We start from the raw sequence: 17,524 nt of genomic DNA, 5'->3' as shown, positions 1-17,524 counted from the left end.
CGTAAGAGGAGCTCAGTGATGGCTGATGAGGGGCTGGTGAAAGGCAGTGCAGGGGCGATGCAGGGACAGGGCAGCCAAGCGCCTTTGAGAACTTAAGAGGAGCTGTTTGCTCGAAAATCAGTGCTCGTGGTGCTGAGGAACTGCCAAGGGCGCTGCCTCGGTGGCCTCCGAGTGACCAGCCCCAAATCGTCTCCGCCCACACCCCACCGGCTTCTGGATACTTGCAGTCCCCATAACACCTCAGCTTCCGAGGAAGAAAAGCAGGTGTGATTCCAAGCGTGGCGGGGAGTAAGGCACCCAAGGTGGGAGGCACCATTTTCTCGCTGGGTAACCCTGGACATTGGCCTTAACCTCCCTGTGTCCCGGTTTCTTCATGTGTAAAATGGATATGATAACAGGTCCTTCATTGGGCTTGTTCTGAGGGTTGAGTTTATGTGGGTGAAACATTGTACAGCGCCTGGCACAGGGCTCCAAACACAGCTATGGAGAGAGGAAGCTCTATGTCCTGCCTGGGCCAGGAGCTGTCTTTACCAGGAGGATAAACGGCTACTCTGAGATCCTCCCTTGAAAGCGGAGGCCACAGGGATGGAGCTGGACACCATGGGGGAGGGTGTGTTTGTCCCAAGGCTCATTTTGTCTTTTTCAGCCAATAACTATGTGTGGGGAGGGGAACAGGAAAGGAGAGGGAGGAGGGGTAGCAGTCTCATCTCAGGAGTGCACAATTTTAGACGTGAAAACTACCATCCACGTCATCCAGTCCAGCCCCTCCTTTCACAGATGAGGAAACTGAGGCACAGAGAAGAGCAGGAACTTAGCCTAAAGAACAACTGGGACCTGTGACAGAGCCAGACCTGGCACCCAAGTCTCTCCCTCAGTCTCAGGTGTGTGTGTCACACTGTTAACACAGTCTATTCTAAACCCCACCTCCGTGAGATTGCTTTTAAGTCTGCTTGTTAATAACACAGGCTTATCTTGGTAGAGCATTTTATAACTTAAAAAAATGCTTAGAACAAAGCCTGGTTCTAATAGGCAAGGACTTGATAATAAGAGTTAACACTTCCTGTCATCTGGCTGTCTCTGGATGCTAGGATTCTTGCATGTCTGTCATGATGATTCTAGTATCACCTGGCATCTGAAACATCTATCTCTTTGCCACTCAATTGACTACATTTATTCAAACCACTGACTCATGATTCCAGTCACAAGGTTAAGTCGCTTGTGTCACTTCCTACCCCACTGACCGTTTGCTCTTCCATCACTGATATAATTCTTTGTCTGTAATGTCTATATAAACTCTGGAAGTCTAGGTAGGGTGTCCCAGCTGTCACACCAACGTTTATATATGAAAGTCTGTGAAATTTTCCAAAGGCAAAATAAAGTATGGACCTTACAGTGTCTGTATTTGCTTTTGGTACAAATATGAAACTGAAGCTACCAGTTTTCTCTATCTATGGCTATAAATAAAAAACAAAAATAGCCTTTTTATCATCCCCCCAAAAAGAGAAGAGTTAGCACTTCCTGAGACTCACCAATTAAACCAGGCATTGTATGTGCTAAGTATTTACGCTCACTAGTCCTCCGCGCGGGTAGAACCTTTATAACTCCCATTTTAAAGACAGGAAAACGGAGGTGCAGAGCCTTTACGATGATGATACAGATGGTAAGTTGCAAAGGCATCTGTGAGACTCCAAGTCCTAAGCTATGCCTGTCTCTTCACGGGAGCTTTTGTTATTACTGTTAGTACGATTACGGCTACTACATCTCTGTACATGGCATGTCAGCCTCACCACTGTGTCCAGAGAAAGGGACCACCCATTTTACGTATGGAGAATTGAAGCTCAGAGAGAAAAAGCGATGCATCGGCGCTCGCCCAGCAGGCAGGCTGTAGGCCGGGTCTGGATCCATGCTACTGGCTGCTCTGCCAGTGTCCCTGCCATGGCCCTGTGGTGGCTTCCTGGCTGGCACATACCTGTGGGATGAAGTTTTCCACATTGTATGGCTTCCGAAACCTCGTGTTGAGTATGTAATGGGGGGAGCATGCACCGGCGTAATACCTGTGATCGAGAACTGGGCCCTCCAAGTTGTTTGTGAACAAATTTATCCTGCAGGGAAGGGGTGGAGAAGGGTAAGAGGTGAGGGTGTAATCCCAACTGGTAGACCCACTAAAGGACAGCCAAATTCCTTGGTACGGCACTCAAGGCCCTCAGTATCTGGATGAAACCAGCTTTCCGGCTTCATCTCTGGACACTCCCAGCTACAGTCACAAAGCCAGTCCCTTACTACTTGGGGGTGTTCTTCCTCCAGTCTGCTTTGCTCCCCTTCTGTGTAAGGGTTGTTCTCTATGCCTATATGCCCTTCCAGCCATTCACTGTTTTATCTCTCACTTATCTCTCAAGAATGGGTTCCGTCGTTGTCTGTCGTGGGCAGCCTTCACTGACACTTGTACCAAGCTGCGTGCATTAGAGGTCCTCATTAGACCCCGTGCTTGCCCCATTCATGTATTTATTGTTCTGCACCTACTGCAGTTGCCTAAGAATGGTTTAGCATGGGAGGCAAGAACATGGACTCTGCAGCCAGGTGCCTGGGGTCAAATTCCTGCTCTGCCATTTACGAGTTCTGTAGCCGTGGGTACACCAGTTAACCTCTCTGTACCTCAGTCTCCTCATTCGTAAAATGGGAACAGAGAAAATCTTCTCTCTTGGAGTGGTTGTGAGGGTTACACGTGTCCATATTTGTTAAGCGCTTAGAACATTACTTGGTCTGTGATAAAGGCTTGTTATTATTTACGTGTCTGTTGTCTCCCCTAGATTCTGTGCTCCCTGGGAATGGTGGTTTTCTTCTTAATTTCCGTATGACCCCCATCACAAGACACTAAATTAACTCCCATTTACTGAGGGTCTAACTGGAAACAGACACAGTCACAGATGGCTCAGGGCATCACCTTACTCAATGTCCCTGAAGCCCTGGATGCCATTATGTCCATTTAGAAAGAATGAAAATACTGTCTCTAATTTGACATTCTTTCTCACCGCCTCCTAAGAAGCCTCCATTCCTGGAGGCTTGTTCTTGCCGACCATGCTAGACCATTCTTGGAAGTCTGCTTTGACTACTACCGACAGCCATTTTTTTGTTCAAAGGAGCTCTGTCTCCTTTTAGCTTCTGCCTGTTGGCCTGTTCTGCTCTACCAGAATTGTCTTAGGCTCTCTCTCCTGTGACAGAGTTTCATGTAGCATAATGATGTATATATATATATATTTGTGTGTGTGTGTGTGTGGTACGCGGGCCTCTCACTGTTGTGGCCTCTCCCGTTGCAGAGCACGGGCTCTGGACGCGCAGGCTCAGCGGCCATGGCTCACGGGCCCAGCTGATCCGCGGCATGTGGGATCCTCCCGGACCGGGGCATGAACCCACGCCCCCTGCATCGGCAGGCGGACTCCCAACCACCGCGCCACCAGAGAAGCCCCATTTATTTTTTTTAATACTGTAATAATCAATTACACGTATTGGCTCACTGAATCCATGGGTATTATTATTATACCCATTTAACAGATGAGGAAAGTGAGGCACAGAGAGGGCAACTGAACTGCCCAGCAGCTGGCAGGGCCAGGACTCAAAGTCTGAGTGTCTTAAGTCAAGAGCAGAGTCCGCTTTCTTCCCACCACACCCATACCTGCTGCCTCTTGTGTATTAGTTTATTACCATGGCGTTAGCTTACGCATCCCTCACAGATTGGAAAGAAGGGTATTACTAACTTCCGTCTACAAATGACAAAACTAAGGCACCGCACAGACAAGTGCCTCAGCCAGGGTCCTGTGGCCTGTGGGCCATATTTCTGCCCCTCCTGCAGGGTCCAGTCAGCCTCTGCTACTGGCTCTGAATGTCCACTCTGTCACCCTCTTTGCCATGTGACTTCTGAGAACTCTCTTAACTTTCCAGGCCTCAGTTTCCTTATCGAGGAGATGGGACTTATAATCACTAGTTTCTAAGGTGGTCCTGAGAGGAGGTTTTCCCCACCTGAGGCATCTGTATCTCTAATGACAACCTTTCAGGATGGAGGTCTGACATTCCTTTAGGAAGAGGGAGAACCCCATCCAGGGCCACTCTGCTCCCCACACTGCGTCACACATGCTGATTTGTGAGGCGTCTGAAGGGAGGCCCTCCTCTTCCCCTGGAGGCTGAGAGGCTGCAGATCACAGCAGGAAAGGAGTGTGGGCACCAGGGCAGTCTGGTCCCTTCTGACCCCTCACCTCCCCAGAGGATTTAACCAACTCAGAGGCCCCCGGATCGGCTGCACACAGAGTGGCTGCAGAGCCATGCTGGAAATGCACTCTTTCACTCGCTAATTACTTAGCACCTTCTCCTCTGGGCCAGCCCGATAGGGAAACAGATAAACCTCCCTCGCAGCTGTCAAGGGGATTCAAAGGTAATGCTTCCCACTAGCTATCTATTTTACGTTTGGTAGTGTATATATGTCCATGCCACTCTCTCGCTTTGTCACAGCTTACCCTTCCCACTCCCCATATCCTCAAGTCCATTCTCTAGTAGGTCTGTGTCTTTATTCCTGTCTTACCTCTACTTTGTTATAAAGCAGAAACTAACACACCATTGTAAAGCAATTATACTCCAATAAAGATGTAAAAAAAAAAAAAAAAAAAGGTAATGCTTAGAAAGTACCTAACACAGTCACAGAGCAGGTGTCAAATAACCCTTCCCCCAGCCCTTGCGTGGAGCCTCCGCGGCCCCAACACACAGCTCTGCCCTCAACGCTCCCTCCCTGCAGCCGCGTAGGTCCATCTCTCCGTGGGATGTGCCCCCAGAGGCCCTGGGTCTGTCCTCAGGGAGCAGCCGCAAGCATCCACGTACACCCCTGCCTTTTTCAGAAAGGAAAAAGGAGGCACTCTGTTTACAGGTCCATCCCTGGCTCTTCTCCAGAATCACATTTAACTGTGTGCCCTTCCAGCTCTACAACAGAAGGCGGTAACTTACCCACTGGCCAGGCTGCCAATGGCCCAGTATTGGTCCATTTCCTGCTGACATTTTTTATAAACCCTTCTACAGTTCCCCTCATCTGACTGGTCTCCACAGTCGTTGTCCCCGTTACAAAGAAGTCTGCGGTTTACACACCTCCCTGGAATGGAGAAAGGGGGTTACCCACGGTCCGAGGCCAGTAAGATGGGGTGGGGGGACTCACATGGTTTGAGACCCACTGTGGGCCGGACACTTTGCTGCGCCTTTAATGCTCTGTTTGCATTAGTCCTCATGTATCGGGGTGGGTGGGTAATGGAATCCACAGTTTATCCCCCCAAAGAAGCCAGTGTTATATTTCTGAAAGTACTTGAGGGCAGATCCGCTAGGCAGGGGTCGAGTGGCCAGACAGGAAGGAAGGCTGGACCCCTCTGCTTGGCACTGGTGAGGGGTGGTGGGTTCGGTGGGTCCTATAACAGTACTAGCCGTGGGACCTTCCAAACGTTACCTGACCCCACCCCCCGCCTCAATTTACTCATCTGTAAAATAGAGACTCCATCATACCTACCCCCTAGGGTTGCTGGGGATTTAAATGAATGAAACAGTACTGACTCATGGTAAGTGCTGGATATGTGTTGTTATTACTATTATTAGTGTTTTGATGGTCCAAATGCACATTGCTGGTAAGTACTGGCAGGAGGATTGGAACCTATAGCTTTCTTATCACAAACTCTCCCCACTAAACCACACTGCCTTCAACACCAGAGCCATTCGGACTACTTTTATTTATTTTTTGCGGTACACGGGCCTCTCACTGCTGTGGCCTCTCCCGTTGCGGAGCACAGGCTCCGGACGCGCAGGCTCAGCGGCCGTGGCTCACGGGCCCAGCCGCCCCGCGGCATGTGGGATCCTCCCGGACCGGGACACGAACCCGTGTCCCCTGCATCAGCAGGCGGACTCTCAACCACTGCGCCACCAGGGAAGCCCCGGACTACTTTTAGATGATAAAATTATTTGGACTGTATGTTTAAAATTATTTGCTTCCTTGAAACTCTTTTCCCCATTGACTTGACTTCCTTTCTTATTTGTATCTTCTTGGGGGATAAAGCCCATAAGACAGGTAACCTTTTTTCCTCAGATGTGTCTGGTCATTTTTAACCAATGTTTTGGGGTATTAAAGGCAGAAGAGTAACAATCTGGTTTTCATATGTTCCTTACAAGGCATTTAAACTAAAGCCTGCCCAAATAACCATTATGGCTTTGGTCAGAATCATGGAACACTGGTCATAATTAGTCCATGGACACCCTGTAAAAGTCTTTCAGATTTATTGGATGGAGTTTCGCCTTTGCAATAAGCCCTAGAAATTGCTCTAAGAATCACTAATTCTTTCTGAGAAGATCCCTAAGCACAGTCCACATGGTTACAGAGAATGTAGAGAGTTGCAACTCCCATCTAGATAATTTGGGTCAAAATACTCTGCTTTTTGCTGGCGCCTTGGAGAAACAGAGAGGCGTGTGTTCGCCTGAATGAGCTATAGAGGAATGAATTGAAAAGACAAGTGTTTACTTAGCTCTGCCACTGATGATCATTCATTTGTGAGCGCCTCCTCCCTGCCTTCCCTCGGTCTGCCCGTTCGTCTGTCTTTTCTTTTCTTCCCTTGCTTCCTTTAATCGAAAATGTTTTATGACTATCTCACGGGTTAAGGGTTATGCTGTACTTGGTGATACAGAAATGCAGGGACCATCTCACCAGACAGCTTTCAGAGATAAATGATGCTACCCACCCTATTTAACTGTTGCAGGTGGCTTTGCCACATTGCATTTAGCCTCAAACCTCTGAGAAAGCCAGCAGAACTCAGGGTCTGCAAAGAGCTTTCACATCCATTGTGTCACTTGATGTTTATAGCAGACTTGTAAGGTATTAACATCACTTCTGATTTTCTGTTTAGAGAACCAACAAGTGAGAAGGTTAAGTGACTTCTCTAAATTACAAAGTCAAAGTAAGATTTAACTCGGGAGTTCTTATTCTAGCACACATAATTTTGGTGTCCATAATGTCAGTGAATGTAATTTGAATTCCCCGATTCCTAGCCGTACCTCCTCCACTTACCTGCTATATGATCTTGCCTGAGTAACTTCTCCAAGTCTCAATTTCTCAATTTGTAAAATGGGGGTAATATCAACACCTACATGGTAGGGTTGTTTTTATGAAATAATACGTGTAAAAAGAGGTCAAGGAGGCCTCCTGACCTGACACATGACCGTGATCGTGAGCACCAGGCAATGGCCAGTCCTCCCACCATCACGTGCCACTGGCTCACTTGATAGCTTTCCCCTCCCGCTCCTGCGTCCCTTTATACCTGTCTGCGCACACACAAAGCCTTCACAGCGCACTTGACTCCTGCATGGTCTGTTGGAAACACAGTCTTCAACTTCCTTGTCAGAGAAGCTGCACGGTTCCCCATGGAACTGAGAGGGCTGGAGCAAGTAGGCATGTCTGTACTGTAGCAGAGAGGAGCAAGGTGAACCAAGGGCAGAGCCTTGGAGACCTGGGGAGCTAAGGGGTACACTTAAGCATCTATATTGCCATTGGCTGGTTGTCTATTTCAAATAGACTGGGAGCCCTCTGAGGGCAGGGACCTTATCTTCAGTTTCTGCATCCACAGTGATCAGTAAAGATCTGCTAAATGTGGGGAAAGCGTGGGCTTTGGAGTCAAAGGTAGTAAGTGCCTTGATGCAGCCAGTTCAGTCTTTCAGCTTGATTAATCCAATGGGTTGATTCAAGTACTCTCATTTACTAAGTAGCTTATAACACAAAAGCATGCACTTTGGAGCCACTGACTCTGATACTTTCTAGTTATGTGATATCAGGTAAGCTACTTAAGCATTGTGATCTCAATTTACTAATCTATAAAATGGGGATAATGAATTACCTCAATGTACAGTTATGGAGTTTCAATTATATGTGTGAGATATATACGAAACCTCATGTTGTCTGGTACACAGGAGGCACTCAATTGCTTGTGCTCATTTTTCTTTTTAAGTATTAATAATTTTTAGCAGTCAATATTTCTCTATCTCTAGATTGTTTATTCCAGAAATATGGATTGGATTTCCAAACTTTTGATTGAGCCACCCAATGTTGAAAAAGGTAGGTGCTACTTATGCTTGTTTGGTTTTGATCATAATCACGCCCTCTGGGCTGCCCTCGAGGAGGCTGCAGACGGTGGTGGTGGTGGTGGTGGTGGTGGTGGTGGTGGTGGTGGTGGTGGTGGTGGTGGTGGTGATGATGGTCAACACCAGGCAGTGACAACACAGTGCGACGTGTGCCATGACAGGGGCAGTACCGAGCGCTCTGTAAACGCAGAGGGGAATCCGCAGTGCAGCCTTAGAAGACACTGAAGCGACATCTAAGCTGAGCCCCAGAGGATGAGTAGACATGTCAGGCAAACATGGAGAGCTGGCTGAGGAGGGGAGAGAAGGGCAATCTGGGCGGAGGGAACTGCTGTGCCAAAGCTGAGAGACTAGACAGTATGCACCTTGTTCCAGGAAACAAGAAATCCATCACAGCTGGAGTGAAGAGTGAAGGAGGGAGAGTGGCAAGAGATGGAGGGAGACGTAGCCAGGGGCAGGTGAGGCAGGGCCTCCCGGGCCTCAGTAAGGCTGGATTTAGTACTTCATTACGGGGAAATGAGAAACCACTGCAGAGGAAGGAAATGATCAGATATGGGTGGCGTCCAAATGCTAGCTGCAGTCAAGATTTTGGTACCACCAGAGGGGGCAAAGCAGGATAGCAGCCCCTTTACAGACTGACATGTTAACCAGCCACACTTATTACGTGCATGGTATCTGGAAATCTAGAAAAGAAACATAGACAAGCATCCACCCATGGTCCTTTGCTTTCCCAGAGTCTTTCTTCCTGGAAGGCAGAGGCTGGCAGGACAGGGATAATGTCTGCAAAGAAGATGCTAGAAGACAAGCCCCAGGCACCAGAGACAAAATGGGTTTGAGGAGTGTGGAGATGACGGAGGAAAGACATCTCCCAATTCCAGTCGAAAGGTTTTGATGAACTCCCAGCCACTGACCCGGCAGACAGCAGTGATGTCCACTGAGGGACCATGTGTAGCAAAGTCTGAGTGCAGAGCTCTGTCTGATTGAGTGAGTGGATGGCTCATGCTGGGTCTTCCTGGTTTATGGTGCAGATGAAGCAATTATCCAGATAATTGGATCAATGTTGATCACATCAGCAATAATGCCTACTTTGGGAACTGAATGAGCCTGCCTGGCTCTCCACGTTGATCCAATTAAGCGTGCAATTGTCCTGGGCCTACTTCCACAGCCTCTTTAGAGTCCTAGCCCATGGCTGGTTCAGTTTCCCAAGGAGCCGGGGAAATGAGAACCGTTCCCTTTTCTCTGACACATATCCTGTTCTTAGAGCTGGCTCCTGGGTCAGCCCTCCTGTGACAACGAAGATCGAAGAACAAATACTGCAGAGACTGTGTGTTTTGACTGGTAGAATGCTAGACAAGGAGGCCAGTGGCCTGAGTTCAAGGTCTGTTTTTGCTACTGGGTGAACCCAAGAAATCACTTACCTGCTCTGGGTCTCTGTCTATCTGCCTAACAGAAAGTGTAACAATTATCCTCCCTTCCTTATAGAGATGTCAAGAAATATGATGAGATCAAACAACACATGTTTATGGAGCACCTCTTACATGCCAGACATTGGCCTATACACTGAAGATACAGTATCGAATACGTTTTTAAGCGCTCATCATTTAATGGAAAGACCAATAATAAAAGAAAAGTAAATGATAAGTGTTAGGATACAGGAGGAATAAGGAGCTATTGTAGTTCATAAAAGGGTATCTATCTAAGGGCAAGGGGCGCTGAGAAGTCAGGGAAAGCTTCTCAAAAGAGGCGGCCACTACGCAGTTTCAAATCATGAGTAGGTGATAGCTGGTGAAGGAGGGGGAAAGGCCACTCCAGCCTAAGAAAGCGACATGAATAAAGGAACAGACAGAGTGTGAAATGTGCAGGAAAATACACGTGTCCTGTGTGCTGGCATGGGGGCTGTTCTATGGAGACGTAGGCCTGGTCTAAGGCATGGGGGGCCTTGAACACCATGAGCCTGGACTTGATCCTAAGGGCCATGCATAGACTTTGGACATCCAAGCTGGCGACAGACTGGCCAGACTTTCATTTTCAATAGCTTCCCTGGCTGCACCCTGAAAGATGGATTGAAAGAGCAAGGTTGGAGGTAGGAAGTCTAATTAAGAAGCTGCTAATGGGAGCAAGGACAGATATGCTTGGAAAAAATCTGAAAGATCAAAGAAAGGATCTGACTGCTCCTTGGAAACTCAGAGGAATAAAATCCATTAATTAAATCAGCCAACATTTACCCAGGTCCCACTATGATGCGGGCACTGTCAGTAATGCCTCAGACGATCCTGCTGAGGACTAGGGCTCCTGGAAGCTCAGAGGTCTCCCAAGGCCTGGGTACCTACCCTTTTCTTCTGACAAGGATCACACGTGGTCCAGGAGGACCAGCTGGACAGTTCGCAATCAATAGGCACTGAGGTGACATCCACACTCCGCGTCTGTCTAGTCCTGGCGAGGCTCTCGTTGACTGCATTTGACTCAAGAGAGGGTGGCCTTTCACCCCTAAAAGGTCATCATAGAGAAGAGAGTCAAGTATCCGAAGGGAATTAAATATACCTCCAACCACCTGTCCATCCATTCAATAAATATATATTTGCTCATTTGTGCAAGGCTATTCCTTTATCAGTCAAGTAGAGGTTAATTCACTCAACAAGTGTCTATTGAACCCCCAGTTACTGCCTGACATTATGGCTAGCGAGGGTCAGAAGGGTGCTGAACTCTGATCAGAAGACAGTCCATCAGGAGCTGAATGATCTTGGTCTGGTCTTTCAACCTCTGTGAGCTTCCCTTTTCTCACCTGTATGATATAATGAGAGAATCATACCTAGCTCATTAGGTTATTTGTAGGATTAAATAAGAAAGTATACGTGAAAACACTTTATCAACTCTACAGTGCTTTAGATATGCAGGGATTACAACCACAGCTAGATGTATGACCTCAAGCAATACCCTCCCCATCTTGGGGCCTCTGTTTTATCCCCTGGAAAATGAGAAGTTTGGACGAGGTGGCCTTTAAGTTGCCCTCTCACATTATGAGTCAACGAAATTTTGTCTGAGAACAAACCATGGTCAGGATACTATGCTAAAGAGGATACAGAGAATTATAAGACACAGGTTTTTCCTTCTGGAACTCACAGTTTTGCTTAGGATAGGAAAAGAGAAACATGCCTCACACCTTAGCTCTTCCGGACTTTATCCGGTAGGCAAGGTTTTTAAGCATGCAGACTCCACCGTCAGAGCTGAGCTTTAGGACATCACTGTGGCTGCAGTATGGAGGCTGGGTGGAGGTGGGAAGAGCCCTGGGGCAGGAAAAGCAGGTAGGGGGCTCGAGCAGTGGTACCAATGAGTGATGTGAGCCTGCACCATTGCAGCATCCAGGGGAGACAGAATGGGGAAGACAGACTTACTAGAGGATTCTCAGGTGGAATGGATAGAGTGACGGGTAATAGGATGGGGGGTGTGGGTTAGAGAGAGGAACACGTTTAGGTTGATGCTGGTTTCTAGTTTGAGTCGGTGGGTGGGTGAGTGGGGAACTCAGGAGCAAAGGAATCTGTCGAGGATGATGGAGTTGGGACAAGCGGAGCTCCAGGTGTCTGTGGAACACCTACGTAGAGTCATTTGATAAATAGTTCCTACATAGTTTTGGAACTCAGGAGAGGGATTTGTACTAGGGATACAGATCTGATCATGAAAAGCTTTGGGAGAGGATAAGACTGTTCTTGAGAGATGCCGGCCAAGGACAAGACCGTGGGAAACATAAACACAACCAGCAGACAAGGAGAGACTGGTGTCTGCCAGGCCAGGGCGAGGACAGTACATAGGGGTGGGTAGGGGATGGGGTGAGGCCAGTGGGGTGGGGGGATGGGAGAGGCAGATGGTGTCACATCTGCAGAGCAGTCAAGCAATACGAGATCTGAAATCTGTCTAGAAGATAAGGCAACACTTTTTGTTGAGTTCCTGGTAGTCTTGGGACATCGAGTAAAAGAGGGAATGAACGGGCATGTTATTTAATCTGCCTAGGCCTCTGGTTTCCCCATGTGTAATACGACGGGTATAGTATGGTTTCTATTTTTCTTCCATCTGAAAGAATGTATAACACTGCAAGATTCTTTGTAATTTGCGTTTCTTTTCAAGGTAAAAAGGGACAAGAGAAGAGAAAGAGAATTAAGATTTGCTGAGCGCCCAGGACGTGTCAGATCCTGCCTGAGATGTTTCACCCATGCCATCTCATCTAATCCTGACAGCAATGCTAGAAGGCAGCAACCTTCCAGAGAGATGAGGGAAATGGCTGAGAGCCATACAGCTGGTATGTGGTCATGCTGGGGTCTGAGCCGAGGTCTGCTCAACTCTAGTCTCTGTTAGGTCCATTTCTCTATGCTGCCCGTAGGGGAACCAGGCCAGCATCCACTCTGCCAGTCCCCTCCATCTCCATGCAAGGCCTCTTGCATCCCTGTGTCCAAGATTCATTCATCAGGCAGAGCATCACATAGTTTCCACTGTCTCAAAATTTTAACATATCACTCCAGACAAGGTCATTAACGATACATTCTCACTTGGCAAGAGTCCTAAAAAAGAGGATGATATTAACTACAGTGAAATCTATCTCCATGACCACCCCAGAGATCAGCAAAAATCAATTGCCTAGTAAAGCTGGATCTTTAATGAAAGGTCAAAGACTAGTGGGAACCACAGGTGTAGTCTTTAAAATGGTTACTTGAGGCAGGATGCTGCCCAGCAGCTGGGGGCTTCAGAATGTGCTCTTATCTACTAATCTGCCCAGGTTTGACAAAACAATATCGTCTGTGATTTGTCTTCTCCTAAGTACGTATTTGACAGCTCTGCAGGGTATCCTCTTTTTGTTGCCACTAAGAAATAGTTACATTGTGTTTTTAGCAACTTTCCACCCAATTCAGGCCACAGTGGAGACTGAGTAGATAAATAATGTGCACACTTGCCATTAAGAGTCACAATTATTTCCCCCTCTGAGATGTGAAAGCCTGTTAATGGGCAAGATGATCACTTACAGAAGGAACTTGGTAAAAAGTGGTAACAACCACCAGATCTCTTTTCATTATGGAGGTGGCAATACAATGACGTGATCAGCTGAATAAACAGCATGTTTGTAAATTACACTGGCTAAATGTGTGTGGTTTATTAGTACTATAAAATGCAAATCGGAAAGCAAGGCTAGCATTAAATTGCATCTTTAATTCCTGGGACTAGCATGGACCCAACAGAGGACAGGGGCAGTCAGGACCTCTGTGTATGGTTATTATAACATGTGCCTTCACGCTGTGAATTTACAGAGATGAACCAGATGGACGTTCTGAGCAACTGCCTTGACTTCTGTCATTCAAAATCCTCTGTGTATTTTTAATGTTGAAAAATTAAACATGCCCAGAGAAGTACAGAAAACAAAATAATAAATACTCAGGTATTCACAAAACAGGATTGGCAATTGTTAACATTTTGGTACACTTCCTTCAAGTCTTTTTTTTTTACATAAAAAATAACCTTATAAATTTGACGTCTGTGGTTTACTCCAGCCCCAGTTCACTTTCCTCTCTTCTTCAGAGGATACTACTGTCATGAATTTGCTGTACATCCTTCCAGTTTTTTAAATGTTTACATACATACATATAGACACAACACATAGCGTTGCTTTTGTGAGCTGCACTCAAACTGGACATAGTATTCTAGAACTTGCTTTTGTCAATCAACATTGTATTTCTGGCCTATCCATGTTGATTCATAAAGAGGTCTTGTTCCTTTCTTTTATCTACATGTTCCATCATAAGACATACACTGCATTCAACTTATTCTTTTTCTTTTTGAAGGATGTTTATATATTTTTTTCATGTTTTGCAACTGCAAACAATGCTACAGCAAACACCCTTCTACAAGTCCTTGGAACGTATCCTCTATGTAAGGACGGGCAAGGAGGTACCTGCCATTCCTCGAGGTGCACGGAATGCAGCTGCTAGCAGGAGGACATATTTCACTTGGTTCCTGTCTCCTACTCTCCTTCTAACAGGAGTCTCTGATCAAAATAAAGATGGACCCATCGCGTACGGCAGGATTAGGTCAGCAGTAAATTGCGAGCCATAAGCTTACATAGACGGGGTGCATCAATATATTTTGGCTCTCTGTAGAAATGCCCTGACACAACAACTTTCTTGTCACACACAATTTGTTAGGCAGCTGCATCCTTTGCAAATAGCATCCTTCCTCTTTGCTGGAAGGGGCAACTTCTGGGTGGTGGATTTTCAATTTCTCTTCTCTGTGTCATTTGCTATTGTAGAAATGAAATTTAAAGCAAACTCTCAAGGCAACAAATGTGTGGTCCAGAGATAGAGAAATGACCTGGGAGTCCAGAAAGTCAGATCCACAATGCAGGTGGAGAAGAGATAATGCATTAGCAAGAGGCAGAAAGATACAGGGGCTCTGGAACCAGAAAAAAAAAACAGATATGAATCCATATTCTGTTATATTGATATACTAAGTGAGGAACCTAGAGATAGTTATCTCTCCAAATCTCAGTTTCCCTCTCTGTAAACTATAAACAATAGCACTTATCTCTAATAGCTTTGAGAATTAGACTTAATATACCTAAGTGCCTGGTACAGAGTGGCGATAAGCAAACATAAGTCTTAAGATGACATAATGAGTATTTCATTTGACTTGATTACAAGAGTAACTAAAAACAGAAACCTTTCTTAGCTAGTACAAAGGAGGTCTCAGCATTCCCTGTTGCAGAACTGAAGGCTTTTCCTGCACTTCGTGTATGGAATTCAAACACATGCCACGTTCAAGACTGCTCCATGGAATCGTGGGTAGAGGCCAGAGCACTAAACCTGGATTCAGGTAAGGGTTTGAGACTCATGAGATGTGAATGAATCTCTTCTCTTCTCTGAGGACCCGTTTGCTCTTCTACATAGTGAGTAAGGATAACACCCCATCTCATGACATCGCTGGACGATTAAGCCAGGTCTCCCAACCTGTTGTCTATACTCACCCACTCACATCTCCACTTCCTACCTCTGGGTGAACTTCCTATGTATAAATCTGACTGTGTCGATCGATCCTTTGCTTAAAACCCTTCCATGGCTCCCCATTGCCTAGAGGATAAGGTTCAAGCTCCTCGGCTGGTGTACAGGCACCAACCCCTGCCCCAGCTCCACCCAGGATCTGACTCCTGCTGACTCTTCCTTGGTCCCATCTCTGGCAGCTCCCCACTTTGACCTGTGCTCAAGGCTTACTGAAGTAGATGTGTGGCTTCAGGAACAAGCCAGGCTCTCTCGTCTCCCTGCCCTTGTCTATGCTGCTTCCTCTGCCTGGAACACCCTTCACCTCCGTGGCCATCTGGCAAATACCTATTCCTATGTAAAGATTCAGCTCAAGCACCCTCTCTTCCAGAAGCCTTGCCAGACTCCATCTCCGGTAAAGCCAATCACTCCTCTCTTGTTTCCCACCTGCCCCTGTGCTATTTATTGCAACAGCACACATAGTATGTGCTCACATGTTGGTTTCCTCCATGAGAACATGAGCCCTTTGTGTCCTATTCACTTCTGTAGCCTCAGAGCCTGACAAGGGGCCTCACATAGGGGTCCATATGTAGGGTTGCTATGATCCCTTTAAACCCTCCATTCCAGACACATTTCCTTGGATCCTGATGGACACATAGTACACACAAGGAAAGCCTTGGCTTCTTTGTTCTTCTCAGGGCCAAGTTGAGATTCTTGATAATCATAATACCTATTATTCATTGAGTGCCCAATGGGTAGCAAACACTCATCACCCTAGTCTCAGGGTGGTGCCCAATGGGGGCTGAGCGCTCAGCAGAGCTGACACCAGGGGGTGCGTACGGGTACCAGGTGCTCCCCCCGTGGGAGACTGTGCGCACACAGCTTTTATGGAATGAGTAAGAGGAATGGCATTAACAGTCCTTCTTCCCACGGGATGGCTCACAAGGAGCCTAGGACAGCTGACAGCTTAGCCTCTGATGGTAGCGGCTTCTCCTGTACCAGAAGGATCCCCCGATTGCCATGTCACTGGTGCTTCTTTCAGTGGAGCCCACGTTTGAACTTTCACTCAGATTAAGTTTGAGCTTTCAACTCAGATATTTGTTTTTAGCCTGTTTTGCAGCCTATTAACAAATACCAAAGAGAGTATGAAATAAATTAGCTAGCATTTAACTGCGGCGAACATCTGGAATGTGTGCGTGTATGTGTGAGAAAGAGAGAGGGAGAGCGAGACCAAGGGAGAGAGAGAGAGAGAGAGAGAGAGAGAGAGAGAGAGAGAGAGAGAGATGGAGCAGGAGTCTGAGAACAAAGAGTTTAGGTTGATGAGCAGGTAGGGTAGGTCACTCTCATATTAAAATCATTGTTATGAATTGGCTTTTTTCCCCATACATAACAACCCTTTTGCATAAAGAATCACGCCAAGGTTTTGTTCAGAATACAGAACAAGTATTCTCAGCGTGACAAAATACATTTAAACATGTCAGTTTCCTACAAGAACTTTTGTTGAAGTTGGTCGCTGGGTTCCACAACAATTTAAAGAGTTGTTATTATTTTATCAGACGCATGCAAATTGCTTCAGGAGATGTTCCTTATTTAATAGGCATGTGACAAGGAGAGGGTCACTATGATGTTGCTTTATGTTCCCCGTCATATTTAGTGATCAGGGAGTCATTCGGAACCGTCACTTACCTGGAACCCGGCAAACTGAGACATGCCAGGGCAGCACAGAGGAGAAACAGCTCTGCCGGTGCCCTCCAAGCCCACACCCTGGATGTCTTCATTTTCTCTATGAGACAGGAGATCTGACTGAGGCTCCTGGATCCATGAAGAGCCTGCCCAGGGAGTGCTACTGTCAGCTTCTGTCCCCAGAGAGCAAACAGTCGGGCAAAGTAAACAGAACGCCACCAGTAACCAGAAATGCCTTAGACTTTGCACGGACAGAAGACTTATCTGTGACTCCAGAAACCAATGAGAATGATGGAAAAATGTGCTGCAGCTTGGTTTTTATTCATGTATAACAGACTCTGGGGTAAGCAGCTGAGAGGACAGATGGTTAGTGAGGCAAAAAGGACTGGGCTCTAGGTCCGGACTGCCTGGGTTCAAATCCTTTCTCTGCCACAGCTTTGAGACCTTGGGCAAGTCACTTTACTTCTATGCCTCAGTTTCCTCACTTGGAAAGTGGTGAGGATCAAATAAGTGCCTACAAATAAAGCGCTTAGAACAGGCCCGTGCTGGGCACTCAGACATGTGAGCTATTGTTACTAAGTAAATACAGGGTCTGGAGTCAGACAGGCCAGGCTTTGAATTCCAGTTTGCCTCTTTCTAGCTACGTGATTTTGAGCAAGTCAGTAAGAGGCTGTAGAGCTTTAGAGCCCATC

At 46.8% G+C, this 17,524-nt stretch overlaps 1 protein-coding gene across 1 annotated transcript in view; it reads right to left on the bottom strand.

Moving 5' to 3' along the window:
• C8B (complement C8 beta chain) overlaps positions 1–16,927 on the bottom strand; it is a 40,648-nt gene extending 23,721 nt beyond the window's left edge. The window contains exons 1-5 of the mRNA XM_022575786.3: positions 16,836–16,927; positions 10,470–10,626; positions 7,326–7,467; positions 4,987–5,128; positions 1,970–2,102 (exon numbers count right to left, since the gene is read on the bottom strand). Of these exons, the coding sequence (XP_022431494.1) occupies positions 1,970–2,102; positions 4,987–5,128; positions 7,326–7,467; positions 10,470–10,626; positions 16,836–16,927 (666 nt within the window). The remainder of the gene's footprint in view (positions 1–1,969; positions 2,103–4,986; positions 5,129–7,325; positions 7,468–10,469; positions 10,627–16,835) is intronic.
• Positions 16,928–17,524: the final 597 nt, after the last annotated feature.

Source organism: Delphinapterus leucas, chromosome 1 (assembly GCF_059928025.1).
Source record: "Delphinapterus leucas isolate spDelLeu-1000000601 "Yukka" chromosome 1, BTC_Dleu_Yukka2, whole genome shotgun sequence".
In the NCBI taxonomy this organism is placed as follows: domain Eukaryota; kingdom Metazoa; phylum Chordata; class Mammalia; order Artiodactyla; family Monodontidae; genus Delphinapterus; species Delphinapterus leucas.
The sequence above is the reverse complement of the archived record's forward strand: the minus strand, read 5'-3'. Positions and strand labels throughout refer to the sequence as shown.